At 44.8% G+C, this 17,694-nt stretch overlaps 1 protein-coding gene across 3 annotated transcripts in view; it reads left to right on the forward strand.

Annotated features, from left to right (window-relative positions):
- Positions 1–6,479: 6,479 nt before the first annotated feature.
- Positions 6,480–17,694, forward strand: part of PHAF1 (phagophore assembly factor 1) — a 28,839-nt gene continuing 17,624 nt past the window's right edge. Inside the window, exons 1-4 of one of the 3 annotated variants that reach the window (XM_082677966.1) lie at positions 6,480–6,544; positions 6,663–6,778; positions 12,559–12,641; positions 16,631–16,714. In XM_082677966.1, coding sequence (XP_082534092.1) covers positions 6,715–6,778; positions 12,559–12,641; positions 16,631–16,714 — 231 coding nt within the window. In that variant the 5' untranslated portion in view covers positions 6,480–6,544; positions 6,663–6,714. Of the gene's footprint in view, positions 6,555–6,662; positions 6,779–12,558; positions 12,642–16,630; positions 16,715–17,694 lie in introns of all 3 variants that reach the window. The other 2 variants (XM_082677965.1, XM_082677967.1) reach the window with 2 other exon arrangements.

Below are 17,694 nucleotides of genomic sequence, written 5' to 3' on the forward strand. Positions count from 1 at the left end.
GTCATTTGCAGGCATATTTCAAGGCGTGATTCTCCTGGTAGCATCAATTCCCTTTCCTGCATCACCACCATATATACAGATATGGCATTTCAAAGATGTTCCGAGTCTAGAAAATTACAATTTGTAGAGTAGAATCATGGGTGGAAATGGCAGTTTAGTTCGTTTAAATACAAGATAACTCTAAAAGTCACTGTATTAGTCAATTCTCAGCTTTTGACCAGAATAAGCAACTTAAAGTCATTATTGGCCTTTTTCAGGTTTCAGAAACATTTGAAAATGTGAGAAGATAAGATACAGGGAGAAATATTTTGTTAGAGAAATCATGTATATCCATGTATGGTAGGTACTAGCCATGTGTGGCTGTCGAGCACTTGAAATGTGGCTAGTAAAACCAAGAAACTGAATTTATGTTTTAATTTAAAAATTGAGGCAGTGTTAAATATTTTTCTGTTAAAACTTTGTTTTGGGAGGACTACATTCCATGTTAGCCTTTGAAAATTTTGTGTCCAGGTTGAGATGCACTGTTAGTGTAAAATACTAAATATCAAAATCTAATACAAAAGAAAAAAATAGATTTAATTTTGCTTACATGTTAAAATATTTTTATATACTGGGTTATATTGGGTTAAATAAAATACATTAAAATTAACTACCTTTTTCCTTTTTAATGTGGCTAGTAGAAAATTTTAAATTGCATGTATTGGCTTACATCGATATTAGGATTGTAAGTGGGCAAAGGACAGATCATACAACCAAAAGGAAAAATGTTAAAAAAAAAAAAATTGAGGCTTACTATCACTGTTTAAAAAAAGAGATTAAAACAAAGTATGATGATTTTACCTCCTAGGATCATTTAGGGGAAAAAATGTATATATCCAGTGCCCTAAAGAGACACTGTCTCTGCCCTCACGGAACCTACAATCTGGCTCAAAACCTAAACAAAAGCAGTATTGTTTAAAGTTGTACTGGAAGTTGTGGCTGTTACGGGGCACATCTAACTTGGTCTGGGTGCTCAAGAAAAGGCTTCCTTGAGACATCTGAGCTGACATCTGAAAGATGGCAGACATTATTCCAGCATTGAGAAGATGACAAAAGTATTACAGGTAACATGGCAAGTTTGAGAAACTAGGCGCAGTTGAGTACGACTGGACCATGGAGTGGAGGGGGTGCTGCCGCAGTGAGACAAATCTGAAAGGGTCAGCAGGGGCCTGGGTGAGGGTCACAAGCAGTGCTGGATGGACTTTTCCAGCCATGTTCAAGTGTCTGGACAATTCCCTAGGGCAAGCAGGAAGCCACTGAGGGGTGGGGGTTTGAGGGAATGGGTGGTTGATAAAGCTCGTTTTGGTTGATAGAACAAGACTAGAAGCAGCAAGTCAGTCCCACTGATCATATGGTGACCCAGTAGGGAGATTAAGGGTAGTTTAGTGGGCATGGAAACACTTCAAGCTGGAGAAAAAAGTACAGGAGACATAACTGGCAATTTTCCCCTGTTTCTCTTACCTGGATAGGCTGGTTGTGTTGCCTAAAACCCCCCAAATTTTATTGGCTTAAAGACTTATCTCTTATTTGTTAAATACCCATCAATGATTGACCTAGGCTGACAGAGCCATCACTGGAACATTGCCAGCCATGTGACAGAGCCAAGAAAATAGTGTAATGAAAGGGGCACTTTTAAAACTGTCACCTGAAATTGACACATGAGACTTCTGTTTACATTTCATTGGACCTAGCAAATCACAAGGCCATGCCCAGCTGCATCTGGGCAGAAAACCACAATCCTACCTTTTGCCCAGGAAAGAGAATATTTGTGAATAGCTCCAATGACTATCACAGGCCACCCTTTGAATTATTAAATATTTAATTTTACTCTCTTGCCCTCAACAAAATATATCTACCATGGGAGACAACCTAAAAGTTCCAGCTGATCAGGTATTGAACTAAAATTCTGTGATATGTGGTTATCTGCCCACACAGCCAATATACAGTGGTGAAATAGGGACAGGAAAACTGCAGGAAACACTTCCATTCAGAAAGGGAAGAATCAAGTCATTGGTCTTTTATGAAATGACAGTTATGAAATGTCATTAGGGAGAACATTTGAAGGCCCCCTACTCTGAGAGGGGAGTGTTCTTTGTAAGACTGATTGGGAGAGACTCCCCAATTCATCGCTTTCCATGACCCATGGCCCCATCCCTGGTTTTTTGTTTTTTGTTTTTTACCTTGATAAATACAAGCAATTAGTAATCATGGTACTAAGATTCTGCTTTCCAAGCTCTTCAGCTAGGGCTTCAAACTTGGTACATTTCCTGCCTCCTAAATTACCACATGTGACAGTTTTAACAAAAGGATTAGCATCCTTCCAGCCTCCAGTGTCAGTTCCCCCAGCTACTTTCCTATCTTGACACCACCATCCATCCAGCTACCCAAAGCTGGAAACCTGTGGGGTTTTTTTGTTGTTGTTGTTGTTTTGCGGTACGCGGGCCTCTCACCACTGCGGCCTCCCCCGTCGCGGAGCACAGGCGGAGCACAGGCTCCGGACGCGCAGGCCCAGCGGCTATGGCCCACGAGCCCAGCCGCTCTGCGGCATGTGGGATCTTCCTGGACCAGGGCACGAACCCGCGTCCCCTGCATCGGCAGGCGGACCCCCAAACACTGCGCCACCAGGGAAGCCCTGGAAACCTGTGTTTTTATCCCTGACTCTCTTTCTCTGTCATCGTCTACATCCAATCTGTAGATCCTGCCAATGGATTCCATCAGTTCTCTGTCAGTACTAGATTTTTTTTTTTTAATTAACAGCTCTGTAGGTTTTTTAAAAAACCATTTTTAAAAAATTTATTTCTTTTTTTGGCCATGCCGCACGGCATGCAGGATCTTAGTTCCCCAACCAGGGATCAAACCCGTGCCCCCGGCAGTGGAAGTGTGGAGTCTTAACCACTGGACCACCAGGGAAGGCCCACTACTAGATTTTTTTTTTTTAATTTGTAGTTACACACAAAGCTTTTACCATAACTCAGACACTCTTATAATTGCAGTCCTCCTAACAAATCTGTGAAGTTATGGTCATTTTACAAATGAGGAAAACTAAGGCATGGAGAAATTAAGTAACTTGCCCAAGGCATAAAACTCTTAAAGGACAGAACTGGGATTCAAATTCCCAGTCCATGTACTTAATCACTCACTATACTCTGACCTGAGGCTGTCCCTGCATATCTGACTTGGACCACCTCGATGACTACCTGTGCTCCCCTGAGGTCTTAGCAGTTCACCAACATCCAGTTCAATATTTCTGAACATCCGCACCCTCAGTTTGGGGGAACAGCAGTTGCTGACATTCTCCCAAGTGGTCCTACTCCCCTGAGACACCTCCTGCTTCTGCTCTGTGTATCAGGCTCTGGACTCGGGCCTCCTCCCAGACTACCATCCCAAAGCTGTCACTCCTACCCCTGACAAAAACCTGGGTGGATCACACTTATGTCAATGGCTTGGGACAGCACAATGAGCTAATATAACCATTTGTTGTTGACTGACATTGTGCACAGAAACCTATTATCCCAGTAAGGAGATTCTTAGGGGCATCCCCAACCTTGTTCTTCCTCTTTCTTGGGTTTTCCAAACTAAAACTCCTTTTCACTGTTGATGAAAAAATTAATCAGTCGATTCAAGAAAGAAATAGAAAATATTATTCAAGCCAAATTGAGGATTATAACGTGGGAACTGCCTCTCAGAAAGCCCTGAGAACTCTTCCACCCGTTAGAGGTCAAAGCACAGTTATATAAGTTTTTGAGACAGTGGGCTATACATTAAATGACATACTATTGACAGTTTACACAATCCAGATCATGCATACCAGGTGAGTAGTGGGTCATGGGTCATCATGGCCCCTTACAAGATTAAGAAGAAAGGTTATCTCAAGGAGTTGTGACCCTTGATGAGATTAAGAAGGAATGTTATCTCCTAAGGAGGTCTGGTTAATGCAGGTGCATAACACACACTAAAGGGGAGGGAGGAGGCCCAAATTTTATGTTTAAATTTTTCTTGTCTTGCCATAAAATATGGATTTTATTCCATCATCACGTTGTTATCCATAGTGTGTGGCTTTCTCTTTCTCCTTCCTCTCTTATACCCTTCATTGTCCACCAGAAATAAGTCCCTCCAAGTGTTTTTTAAATAGAAGAACCATTCCTAGTCTAGTTGGATTTGAGTTAAATTCAGACATTCCAAATTGACTAAGATTACTCCCCACCAACCTTATGTTTTTCTCCAGGCCAGCTGCCCAACAACACATCTTTAACGCTTGCCATGCATTGTAAGAGGTAAATGTCCCCCTGATCACTGGCCCCTGCCTCTTTCCCTGTATTCGGTATTATTGATAATTTTTTGTTTATCTTTCAAGAAATGTTCTCCCTTTTACGGTATGGCCAATGTTCTATTTTATTTATTTATTTTTTTGGCCGCACCATGCGCACAGCATACAGAATCTTAGTTCCCCGACCAGGGATGGAACCCGTGCCCCCTGCAATGGAAGCATGGAGGAGTCTTAACCACTGGACTGCCAGGGAAGCCCTAAGGCCAATGTTTCTTTTATTTCTGATTTTACAGGAAAAAAATGGGTCATACTATACAATTTTGCACCTGGCTTTTTTCTCTTGGAGCTCCTTCCACATCAGCACATAGAGATATACTTCATTTTAAAAAATGGATCCTATTATACATATATATCAGAGTTTAGTTAGCCACTTTCCTACTGGTGGACATCTCAGTGACTTAGTTTTATTATTTTGGCATAGGATTCTGCAAATGGACATCCTTCTCCGTATTTGTCTTTCAATATTTATTTATTTATTTTGGCTGCACTGGGTCTTAGTTGTGGCATACGGGCTCTTAGTTGTGGCATGCAGACTTCTTAGTTGCCACATGCATGTGGGATCTAGTTCCCCAACCAGGGATCGAACCTGGGCCCCCTCCATCAGGAGCACAAAGTCTTACCCACTGGACCACCAGGGAAGTCCCTCCATGTTTGTCTGTTTGTTTTTTAAATTTATTTATTTATTTATTTTTGGCTGCGCTGGGTCTTCTTTGCTGTGCGCTGGCTTTCTCTAGTTGCGGCGAGCGGGGCTACTCTTCATTGCGGTGCGCGGACTTCTCATTGCAGTGGCTTCTTGTCATGGAGCACCAGCTCTAGGTGCGAGGGCTTCAGTAGTTGTGGCTCGTGGGCTCAGTAGTTGTGGCTCACGAGCTCTAGAGCACAGGCTCAGTAGTTGTGGCGCACGGGCTTAGTTGCTCTGCGGCATGTGGGATCTTCCTGGACCAGGGATCAAACCCGTGTCCCCTGCATTGGCAGGCGGATTCTTAACCACTGCCAGTAGCAGTGGCCAAGTTTTGATAGAGCCTTCCATGTTACACTCCTATCAAGCCAGTTTAAGAATTTAGCATGTCACTCTCTCCCCTGCTGAAAACCTTTCTCCCGGGGCAATGTAATGCAAAGAATTTGAGTTCTACCGCCTAGGTCCACAAGGCCTTTAGCCAATCTGGGCCTCATTTTTTTTCCTGCCTGTAAAGTGAGATTATAACCAATCTTGCATCTCAGGGTGGTTGTGAGAATCCAGAGGCTGCATTCACCAAGGGTCAGCTCCAGAAGAAGCCTGGTTGTCTTTCAGTTTTAGAGTGTCCCAGGGCACGGGCCAATAGCTCAGGATGAACAGGCTAAAAGACCCCCTACTCCCGACTTGTAAACGAGGCAACTGAGGCACAAAGAGTACCAGCGGTTTGGTCAAAACCACACAGCGTTGGCGGTAAAGCCGTCTCTGGCGGAGTCCGAGCTGCTGCCCTGGGGGCTGCGCACAGCTGAAGGTACTCAACCAGGAGATCGGGCTTAGCTCCTCCCCTCTACCCTAGTCCTCTCCCTCAACTGCCCCCCGCCCCGCCCCTACACACATGCTCGAGCCCACTCCTCGTTTGCTTTGAGTTCGACCCGAGCCCCAGGGGCCGCAGCGAGAAGGAATCATTCCTGAACAACTAGAGGCAGCTGCGGCCGCTGTCAGTCTCGGCACCAACCGAGAGTGCCAGGGCGCTGGCGCGTCTTGGGCTTTGAGACTCCGTGTCCTCCCTCCCCGCTGGACCTCAGGTGGTGCGCCCTCGGAACTCGCCTTTTGCGCCCAGTGACTGTGAGTGGGCCGTACATGCAGAGACGGCAGACAGGTGCTGTACAGCCATGTCACATGCATGTATTGCGTGGTTCAGACAACCTTGTGTGAAACGTGTGCGGTGTGGTGTGCAGATGTAGAGGTTCACAGAAGACGGTGCTCCTCGTTCCAAGAGCGCCAGCACTTCCGGATGGTACTCTGAGGCCTCTCTCTGCCTTCGCCCGGACTGTCGCAGCAGCCTATCCGGAGTTTGCGCCTGAGTGACTCCGCCTTAGCTCCGCCCCCGCGATTGAAATCCCGCCTTCGCCCCGCCTCTGCCACACTTTACGGCCCCGCACGCCACTTTTGCCGCAGACGCTCCTGCTGCCGCCGCTGCTGAAGGCTGTTGCCGGTGAGGTGAGGTGAGGTCAGGTGAGGTGTGGTGTTGGGCCGGTAGCGTTGGCGACCGGGTAGAGGTGGAGAACAGGGCTGCCGCGGGTCGGCGGGGGCGGTGGGTCACCTGCTGCTTTGTTTCTTCAGCTCCGGTCCCGTCCGCACTGCCGCAGAGAGGCCGCCCCGGCGAGCCGAACCAATGCTGGATCTGGAGGTAGTGCCCGAGCGCTCTCTGGGAAATGAGCAATGGGAATTCGCTCTGGGTGAGTATGGGGTCCTCCCTCACGACCCTACTCGCTGATCCTTCCTTCCTTCCTTTCTGGCCCTTCCCACCTCTGGGCTCTGCTCCTTACTCCCCTGCGCCCGCGGCTCCTCGGCTCTTTGGAGCTCCAGCCACTAGATGCCCGCTCCGACCGCCCCGACCCGGCAGCGTACCGCTCTGCCAGGCCCTGACGCCCTTGCATCAGGCCTCAGCGGGGCCCCTCCTGGGGCAGTGCTTCAGTAATAATAACAATAACAATGGCTGACACGCCCCAAACATTGACTCAGGGCCAGGCCCCATTCTCCTCTGCATAATTATCTCAAGTATGCCGCCGGGGTTGCTACTCTTGTTATTTCTATCCCCATTTTACAGACCAAATAACTAAGAAGTGACTGACACCCTTAAACACCGCCACAGTGGTCTGTCTCCCTTTGCTTTTCTGGGCTGTGGGTAGCCTCTAGGAGAAACCCAGGCACTGTTCTCATCGTCAGATGTCGGGGATCTGGTCAAGGGAGTTAAGGAGAGTTTGTGTGTGTTAAAGGAAATTCTGACTAGCTTCCTTCTCGTTTTTATGTGGTTGATGTGTGGTGTAATCTAAACCCAGACCTTAGCCGAGAGAGTTAAAGGTTGAATGAAATAGGAGTTCGGGGAAAGTAACATTTAGCTTGTAGAAAATGCAGGTTGGCCATTTTGTGAGTTTTGGCCCATTTTTTCCCTTTCCTCAACGTCACTACCTTTATGTGTACAATCATTTGCATTCGGTAACCCCAGAGGGTGTTTACTTTTATGTTCCAGCACTAGGAAGGAGGGGGTGGGGAGTGGGTGTCTGTGCTGTTTGTTTGTGCAGGGCTGAACTTTTGTCACACTAATTTGGGCTACTGGACTGAGGCAGCTGCTCCATTGGGCTATAGCTTATCCTTGAATCTGGAAGACTCATGTCTATGGAGATAGGGTAGTTGAGAAACTGCAGAACAGATTTGCTGGTAGGACTCTGCTGGTGCTCAGTGTCTCCGTGAACTGAACAACAATCCTCCTCTGGGTTGTAGGAGCCAGTTTTATTGAGAATTTTCAGTCACCTTCTCGCAACACTGCAGCTTCTTGTGAAGCACCAAGAACTTGATTGAGAGGCTAATAATAATATCTTTGCCGCCAGGCCCATTTGTCATGCTGATGCTGTTTGGCTTCTAGTTAGGAAAGAACCTCCCCTAACCACAGCTTATGCTCATACCAAGACTTCACAGGGTGGAGTGAAAACTGTAACTGTAGCTTCAAACTGTGCTTGATGGTGTGACCAGGTTGTGGATCTCTGTAGTGCAGTCTCTGGGTCAAAAGTAGTGATTAGGATATCATTTGAGATTTCCAAAAAATTGGGTGAGAGAGTAAGGCTTCTTCTGTCAACTGTTGCTTTGATACCTTAACCCCTACTCCTAACTTTGCCAGTTTCTAGGAATTAAGGATTTGGGTAGTTCTTTTAGGCTGTCTAAGTAGCAACCACAAACAGTGAAAAGAGCATTTTTGGGCCCAGAATTGACCATACATTGGGCCCAGAAAAGACCATACATTGGGCCCAGAATTGAACTTTGAGTGAGAGCTTAGTTCCTCGGGGAACTAAGATCCCACAAGCCGCTCAGCATGACCAAAAAAAAATTCGTATTTTTGAATTGTGTCTGCCTGAGAGATGGTGGTCATTTAACTTCCCCAAGCTTTTTATAAAAAAGTAATTTTTCCCTCTTTCTCAATCTTCTTCCCAGCCCTCAACACATTTAAACTGCACTTGAGGCTGATAGGTAGGGATAGGTCTAGTAAGTGGATCTGTGCTTTAGAATTACATTCTTAGGCTAGACTAAAGTCACCACAACCCTGTAAGGTGACCTCCATTTGCCAGATGAAGAACAGGCTCGGAAAGGCAGAGAGGAGAAAAAGAAGCCTAACAGGGATTTTCTGCTTCTCACTGCTCTGTCCTGAGTATGGGCTCAGCTTTGTCTCCAGGTTTCTTTTTGGAATCTGTGCAAATGCAGATATATCTAGCCCTTGCCATCATCCGCCTGGCACGGTGAGGAGCTGCATCCAGCTTTTTGGCTGCTTTCCTGGCCTTTGTGTACTCTTGGGAGATTAGGGAAATGCCAACAACACAGAGACAGGAAAGCCTAGGCAGAGAGGAATCTCTGAGAGTGCCACCCATGGGTTGACCAATGGTGGAGTAAAGGCAGTGCAAACTTGAAATGTTTTCAGTGAGACTTGCAGGATGTATTGGTATGGAGACATATCTCTAAATTCGTTTTTAAATTAATCTTGAAAAAAATTGATAACTAACAAGGACCTACTGTATAGCACAGGGAACAGGGAACTCTTCTCAGTACTCTGTAATGACCTATATGGGAAAAGAATCTAAAAAAGAGTGGACATATGTATATGTATAACTGATTCACTTTGCTGTACAGCAGAAACTAACACAACATTTTATATCACCTATACTCCAATAAAAAAAATTTTTAAAAATTAATCTTGAAAATGCCCAAGCAAGGTAGATTTAAAGGGTCACTGGAGAATGGTCTTCTCTGAGATTACCTTGTTCCAGAGAGACTAGGGGCTTACTCTATTGAAGGGTCATTCTGTGGACTCTGCTTATAATCATTGAAAATTGAGTAAGAAGTGGTCATAAGCCCTGAAGAGCTTAGTCTAGTGGGAGGGAAGGCGTACAGAAATAGTTCATTTTATTATAATGAGGTAGAGGTTGTATAGGGTGCTGTGGAAGGGGAGAAGAGACTTGACCTGACCTGGGAGTTCAGAGAAGGCTTCCTATTAATCTGTAGGAACCAATACCATTCCTGGAGCCAGTGAGCACCAGGAAGGCCCTATCAGAAGTCTACTGCCAGATTTTTCAACTACACTTCCATAGACATAAATCTTCCAGTCAGGTTTTAAAAAAAAAAAAAAGTGGGAAAGATAGATGGTGTGGGGAGCTGCAAGCAACTTGGTATTTTAATTAGAGCATGATGTACTAGTGGAAGAAGATCAGATCCCCAGATTCCCTATTTGTAGTTAGCTGCCTGGGACACTATCAAAGAGTCTCTGTTCAGTGGAAAAAAGGATGTCTATTAGTAAAGTGTTGTGGGCATGGGTTTAGGAAGAAAGTTTGGTGACTAGATTTGGAGATATGGGTAAGGAAGAGGAATCTAGAGGTTTCTGGCTTGAGTGACTGTGTTAGAGATGAGATCCGGAATACAAAGGAGAGGCCAGATTGAAGAGAAGATTAAAAAGTCACTTTTAATCTGTCAACTCTTCATTTGCCTTTTTTTAAAGGTTTATTTATTTATTTAAAATATTTATTTATTTATTTGGCTGCACCAGGTCTTAGTTGTGCCACGTGGGATCTTTAGTTGCGGCTTGCGGCATCTAGTTCCCTGGCCAGGGATCAAACCTGGGCCCCCTGCATTGGGAGTGTGGAATCTTAACCACTGGACCACCAGGGAAGTCCCTATTTGCCTTTTGATATATACAGAAAACAGATTGAGATGTAAGTCAGAAACTAGGTGGTTGGGTGAGTGAGGGATGGGCAGAAGGAAATACTGCCCATCATAGAGACTTGGGAAAGTTGGAGGAACAGCAGGAAAGAGTGGTATTGATGGAGACAGGATGAGAATTCTCAGAGGGAGAGGGTGGTCCTAAGGGCCTACAGGATCTGTTTATTGTACCTAATTGCTTTATTTCACTCATTCAGAGCTCGACAGGTACATAGAACCACTTACTGTTGTGTGGTGGGCATGGTGATTGAGTGCTGAGGATACAGCCGTAAGACAGACATTGTCTCTGTCCTCAAGGAGGCATGTAGGGAAGACTCTTACAGATAAATAAATGGAATGGGAGGCTTCATTAGATAAGGCAGTCAGGGAAGTGAAGTGTGAGCCAAGACCTGAAGAGTGAGAAGAACCAGCTATGGGAAGAACATTTCAGCAGAGTTGAATTAGTGCAAAAGCCTAAAGTGGCCAAGAGCTTGATGTGTGCTAGGAACAAAGGGAGGCTTGGTGAGCAGTGGAAAGAGTAGAGGAGGTGGCCAAGGTCCAGAATATTCAGGGCTGTTAGGTGATGGCATGTTGTTTGGGTTTTATCCCCCTGGATTGTGAAACCACTGGAGGGTTATAAGCAGGCAAATAATGAGTAAGGTGTAGGATGTGTAGACTGACCATATACTCCACACCCTTTGGGGGGTTAGGTAACTCTTAGAGCTAGAATGGTGCTCGGGTTTCTTTGCCATATACATGGTTGGTTCCCTTTAGAGACCTTTTGTAGCCTTCCTTTACCAGCAGCTGTGTGACAACTGGTCGTTGGTGGCTGCTTTGTCTGCTCCAGGTGGGTTACTCCCTGGAAGCCTCAGGACCCAAAGATTCCAAGGCCAGGAATTTGATGTGGTTAGGTGCAAAAGAACCGTCCCTCAAGAAACTGGTTTGTGCCATGTGGCCTTCTCTTTCTCAGCACCTGAGGTTATCTGTCTTGCCTACATGGATGTTTGCCCATTCCCTATGGGAGAGACAGCATAGATGCTTCTCCATTTCAGGAATGGCAAAGCTGAATGGTGCATCAACTTGTTCATATTCTCAACAAACATTTAAGTCTCTACTGTGTGCCAGGCTCTATGCTATAGAAGGCTGGGAAGTACCTTAAGGTGTGGTTCCCTCCAACTTTCTTCAAACAGTAGAATGGACCATTGAATGAAGGCAGGATTAGATCATTGTTTAAATGTAGATGGGTCACACATTTTTTAACTTTCTAATTCTTTGTGTGTGAGCTCTTTTCTGCACATCTCTCCTGGAATCAGAGGTAAACTGATCTTGAATGTGAGCCACTGTGCTGCCCCAAGGTCATATGGTGGTCCTTCTTCCTTTCTCTTATTACCGAGCCCATAATCCTTCAGTCCCACTAAATAAATGTTTATTCAACAGCCACTGTATGGGTCCCCAGTGCTGGGGATCCAGAGAGTGGTGAATAACACAGACACTGTCCTTGCACTCATGAAGCTTTGTTTTTGGATTGTCTCTGAGTTTCTTCTTGTTTGAAATATAATGCACTCTGTGAGAACATACTTTTTGCTGTTCCCCATGAGTCCCTGGAATCTTTGAGATGTCATTGGGATCTGGATTTCTTAAACTGGGGGCATATGTAAATTTGTTTAAAATGGCCCACAAGTTAAAAAATCAAGTGTTAAGATTTAGAGGATGTTTGTGGGTTGATAAGTGAGAATCCATTGAAATCCTTCATAAAATAAGTTGATTCTGGTAATTGTGTGATATTTTTTTCACTTTTTAAATGAGCCCTTACAAATCATATGCTCCTGCAGACTAAAAGAGGAGACAGATATCAGAAAGGAAGAGAGGAAGGACCTGCCTAGGTTATATGTAATCATGGCAGAGTGAGAATCAGAACCTTGGCCTCCAGAGTCATGCAGTCAATGCATTTCTTACTCTATTCTTTGGTTCCAGCTGACTTGCTTTCTCTAAGCCCTTTGCCTGCTTGGGATCAACATGGAAGTCCCCATTTCCAGGAAGTCTTTTATATTTACTCCCTCCCCTTATACAATCCACTTATTCCCTTAGTGCTTGCCATTAACTTTATTCTCTAGCTCTTACTGCTTATTGAACGTTTATTTACTCAATATGTCCATAGACCTTAGTGGCGTCTGCTCCCACCCCAGGCTTTACTACAGGGACTAATGCCTAGTACAGTGATAGATGCCAGTAAATGGATAGCCCAAGTAACCACACAGGTGTCCTTGCTTTATTTCAGGAATGCCTCTGGCTCAGGCAGTAGCCATTCTTCAGAAGCACTGTCGCATCATAAAAAATGTCCAGGTTCTCTACAGTGAACAGGTGAGTGGTGGCTGATTTGTTTACTGAAATAGCATCCCTACTCAGTGAATCATTTCTGGAAGCTGATGCTCTGGGAGATACTGACTGGCAGGAATTCCTAGGTCAATGCATTTGAATGGGAGAGTCTTCAACACTAGTCAGTTACCAAGTACATTTTCTTTGATTCTGAAACTTGTGGTTTTGATAATCTAGTGCTGCCAAGCTTAGACAAGCCGTAATAACCAAACTTGGTTTTTTTATTATGTTTGACTTACCTACTGGCTCTTAAAAGGGGCTTTTTCAGTGGGAGGTCACCTCAGGGATTGTCTGGTCTTCTAGGGTGCTTGCCTTCCACTTTCATGTTTAGTCTTTTCTGCTTTGTTGATTGCTTTGGTTTGTGTTCAGGATTGTTGCAGTACAGATTTCTAGCTAGCACAGCATCCCAGACTTGAAAAAAAGCAGGTATAGCTCACCCCTTTACTGAGAATGATCTGATATACGGAAATTACAAAACATTGGCTCCAAGTTAATGGACATGTTTTACTTTTTTTTTTTTTTTGGTCTGATTTATGGTAGTCTCTATTAATGTTGTGCCCAGAATTAACCCCTATAGTATAATGTTATATGTACCTACAAGGACCTTTTCAGTTTCCAGAAAGAGTATACTATATTTTAGGTTGGCACTGGAGTAGAACTTTTTGAACATCAGGATTTCTTTTATTAGGTTTTATAAGTAAAGTTAGAAACATTTTTATAGACCTTTAGAAATAAGATTCTTCTTATCTCTAAAAATGCAGTCTCCCTTCTGTTGAACTCACTGGAATCCGTAGTTCTTCTGGACACAGACACTATGGAGCAACCTTTGTGGTGCCCTGTGTGTCATAAACCTCAGGGAATAGTTTTGATCCTACACAGGCTATAAGATGTTCTCAGTGCCTTTTCTGAGACCCTTTAAGTACCAAAATGATGATTTTATTTCCATTTGTTTCAATTAGTTTCTGATCCTAAAGCAACTGACAGCTTATTTTTGACATGAAGAATGTTGTGGATTAGAGGTGGGTGAGATTTCTGTGAGGCTTCCCAGTTTGGCTTAGTGTCAGAGTTGAGCCTGTTACCTATACCCAAACATTATATTTCATAGTACTGTACCCCTCTGCCAGCCTAGTGAGGCCCATGTGAGGGGTCCTTCTGAGACAGGGAATGCTTAATCTCCAAGCAAGTGCTTGGATATTCTTGTGCCTACCACAAAACACAGAACTTGGGCAGAGGTTCGTGGAGCCACAATGCCAAAATGGTTTCTCATTTATTAAATGAAGAATGGTGACTTCCTCTTTTTTGCACTCAGATCATCCCTAACCTTATTTGACTTTCAGTGTTAGACCATGAGGGACTTACTCAGGACAGGTAGCAGCCATCAAAACAGGGATAATGGGCTTACTTCTTGAACTTATAGCCACCAGTACATTTAGTTAAATCAGATTTAAGCACCCAAGATTAGATACATTAGAAAGTAGGCTTTAAACTTTCTTAACCAATTATTTTAAATGAAGTATATTTCATATATCACTACCTTGTTGTCTGTCATTCCAGTCTTTGGGTACAAATAGTAGTTTTAACTTTTAACATTAATTAAGCTAATTTCCCCCAGTGTCTTCTAAGCAGCTGGAATCATAGGGTTTTGGGGGTTTTTTTGTTTGTTCTATTTATTTATTTACTTTTGGCTGCATTGGGTCTTTGTTGCTGCATGCGGGGCTTTTCTCTAGTTGCAGCGAGCAGGGACTACTCTTCATTGCGGTGGCTTCTCTTGTTGCGGAGCACAGGCTCTAGGTGCACGGGCTTCAGTAGTTGTGGCACACAGGCTCACTAGTTGTGGCTCACGGGCTTAATTGTTCCGCGGCATGTGGGATCTTCCCGGGCCAGGGCTCAAAACTGTGTCTCCTGTATTGGCAGGTGGATTCCCAACCACTGCGCCACCAGGGAAGCCCCCGGAATCATAGGTTTTTAAATCCAGACCTTGGTTCAGATCTATGCTTTTCCCCATTTCTTGGTTGTCCGACTGTAGCAAGTTAATAACCCGACTGGTTCTCCTTCTGTAAAGTGGATGTGGTTTCCTTATAATAGAATAATCTTTTGATGAGGATCAAGAGGAAATAGTCTCTCATATGGTGCTTCTTAAATGTGGATCCTGTCCTCTTCTGCCGTCCTTCCCTTCCTTTCCCATTTGTGTCTTTGCTTCCCATCATGTGCAGAAAATCATTTGGCCCCATTAAACATTTCAGAAATATCTTGTCTCTAGCAAATCACACCTTGGAAATTAAATGTGCATATCAAGTAGGTCCCATCTTTCTTACAGGGAAGAGATGTTAACAACTAGCAGAGACAGCTTTACTGAACTGGAAAGTACCTGCTTAAACACCACATAGTACATATGCATTTTGGTTCTGTAGATATAAAGTACTAATAAAACATTAATTGTGAGGATGATTTGCTTGCTTTTGAAAATTGCTTGCTTTTGAAAATTGCTTAGTTATGTCCTGAATTGTAACAATGGCAGGGAAAAAAATGATCAGATGTTGGGAGCGTGTAAGAAAATTCAGATACTCCAAGCAAGGATCTTGAAAGATGCTAAAATCTTGCTTCATCCTGCTTACCACCATGGACTAGCCCTCTCAGAAATAGAACTGTGTATTCTGGGTTGAGAGTAAGTGACCTAAGGTCAGGGTTCATTATTCCATTATCGTGCTTGACACCTAATGGTTTAGACATTCATACAGAGCTACTGGAAAATTACAACATTCTTTCTTCTAGTGTTTGCCAGGCATAATGGTGCCACCTGGGCCTGCTGTCTTGTGAAGCTCAGTGGGGTGGAGGGGAGCAGACAATCTGAGCTAATCTCAGAAAGCTCCTTCTAGAGAATTTTTCCAGTAAGGCCCACACCAGCAGTGGCACCTGGCCTTCCAGCCCATATCTCTGTCTCTCACAGGCATACTTTCATTTACTGGGCCTACCTTGAGAAGCTCTATAAAGAAACTTGTCTAAACCCTTTTGACAGCTGTGTGCCAGTTTCAAGAAGGGGCAGGGGTTTGGATGGTGGTGTTTTTCTTCTACTTCTGGGCAGCCTGGTTCAGGCATATGGAGAGTCTTCAGACTTTGAATTGATTGCATTGGCACAGAAGCAGGCAGGTGGGACAGACTCTAGGAAAGAGTACTGTATGCTGAGTGCTGAGCTTGGTGCTTTCTGATCTACTATCTATGTCCTCATAACAACCCTGGAGGGGAAGGGATGATGGTATTCCCATGAAGAAACTAGAGCTCAGAGAAGTTTAGAGAGTCACTTAAGGTCACCAGCTCACCAAGACAGAAGGCCAGCTCTGTCCACTGCTTTGCTGCTGCTCCCCTCCCCTCAGGACTCAGAAGGGGCAAATGTAGAAATATGACTCCTTAGGTATTAGACTTGGGCTTTTCACTTTCTGATACGGGATGGTGCGGGGAGGGAGGGAGGAGTAAAAGTGTCATCTCATGCATAATCAGATCACAAGGTACTTCTTTGTCCTGGAATCTGGCATAAAACAGTCAAAGAATAAAATGTGTTTTCCTGTGGGTGGTACAGACAGCCTGGGAGTGAACGGACATAGGTTCAGCTAACGTGCATTCACCATTACTTGCTGAGTTTGGATCCTGGCGAGGCCTTTTACAAGGCTTTTATTCCTCATCAACTACTCTGTAGGTTTGACAGCAGTAAACCCATGCTACAATGTGGACCTGGGACCCTTGAAAGAAAATGGCCTGTATACTCACATAATTTTGGCCTTTTCCCCCAGGTAATAACTCAAAGGCTGGAAGTAGAGGACACTGCGTTCACAAACCAGTTTCTGGCTTCCAAACCTGTCAGCTGTCTACACTTAGATATTCCCTGTACACTGCATTTATGTTATAAGGTTTCAGTGGGTGCTGGTGAGAATACTACATGTTCAGAGTGTGTATTTATTTATTATTTTGGTTTTTTGTAGTCTCCTCTAAGCCATGACCTCATCCTTAACCTGACTCAGGACGGGATCAAACTACTGTTTGATGCTTTCAATCAGAGACTTAAGGTAACTATAAATGACGAGTAAAGTTTCACGTCAGGCTGATTAACGTGTGACGTTGTGGGATGTTTCTGAAACTCATAAGTGGGAGTAGACTTTTGTGTTTTAGAGACAACCACAATATAGGGGACTGAAGCTGTGCCTGTTCCCCTAAAAAGAGAGAAGCTGGGGGTGGATTGGGATGGTTGGAAAGAGGCTGGGAAGGACTCCAGCCCCAGGCTGCAGAGGTGAAGGGGAAAGAGTGTTGAAGATTTGGGCTGTGGGGAGGGGGCTTTTATGTTGAATAGGAAAATGAGAGGAGCTAAGTATTTGGCATTTATTTTATTTATTTATTTTTGGCTGCGTTGGGTCTTCATTGCTGCGCGCGGGCTTTCTCTAGTTGCGGTGAGTGGGGACTCTTCTTCCTTGCAGTGCGTAGGCTTCTCATTGCGGTGGCTTCTCTTGTTGCAGAGCACAGGCTCTAGGCACGTGGGCTCAGTAGTTGTGGCTCGTGGGCTCTAGAGCGCAGGCTCAGTAGTTGTGGCGCACGGGCTTAGTTGCTCCGCGGCATGTGGGATCTTCCCGAACTGGGGCATGAACCCGTGTCCCCTGCATTGGCAGGCAGACTCTCAACCACTGCGCCACCAGGGAAGCCCTAGTAAGGTTTTTATATCTTGTTGTTTTGCTTCATTCTTGGGTCAAACAATAAGACTGGGAATATGAAAAATGGAAACTGTTCTTCCTAAAATGCTGAAGCTTGGACCTTAACACCACCAGCACTGAGTTGATTCTTGAGCCCCTTTAAAAAGAAATGTAGGGCTTCCCTGGTGGCACGGTGGTTGGGGGTCCGCCTGCCAATGTAGGGGGCGCGGGTTCGTGCCCCAGTTCTGGAGGATCCCACGTGCCGTGGAGCAGCTGAGCCCGTGAGCCATGGCCGCTGGGCCTGTGCATCTGGAGCCTGTGCTCCGCAGCGGGAGAGGCCGCAGCAGTGAAAGGCCCGCATACTG

Source organism: Grampus griseus (assembly GCF_964374135.1).
Source record: "Grampus griseus genome assembly, chromosome: 19".
Taxonomy (NCBI): domain Eukaryota; kingdom Metazoa; phylum Chordata; class Mammalia; order Artiodactyla; family Delphinidae; genus Grampus; species Grampus griseus.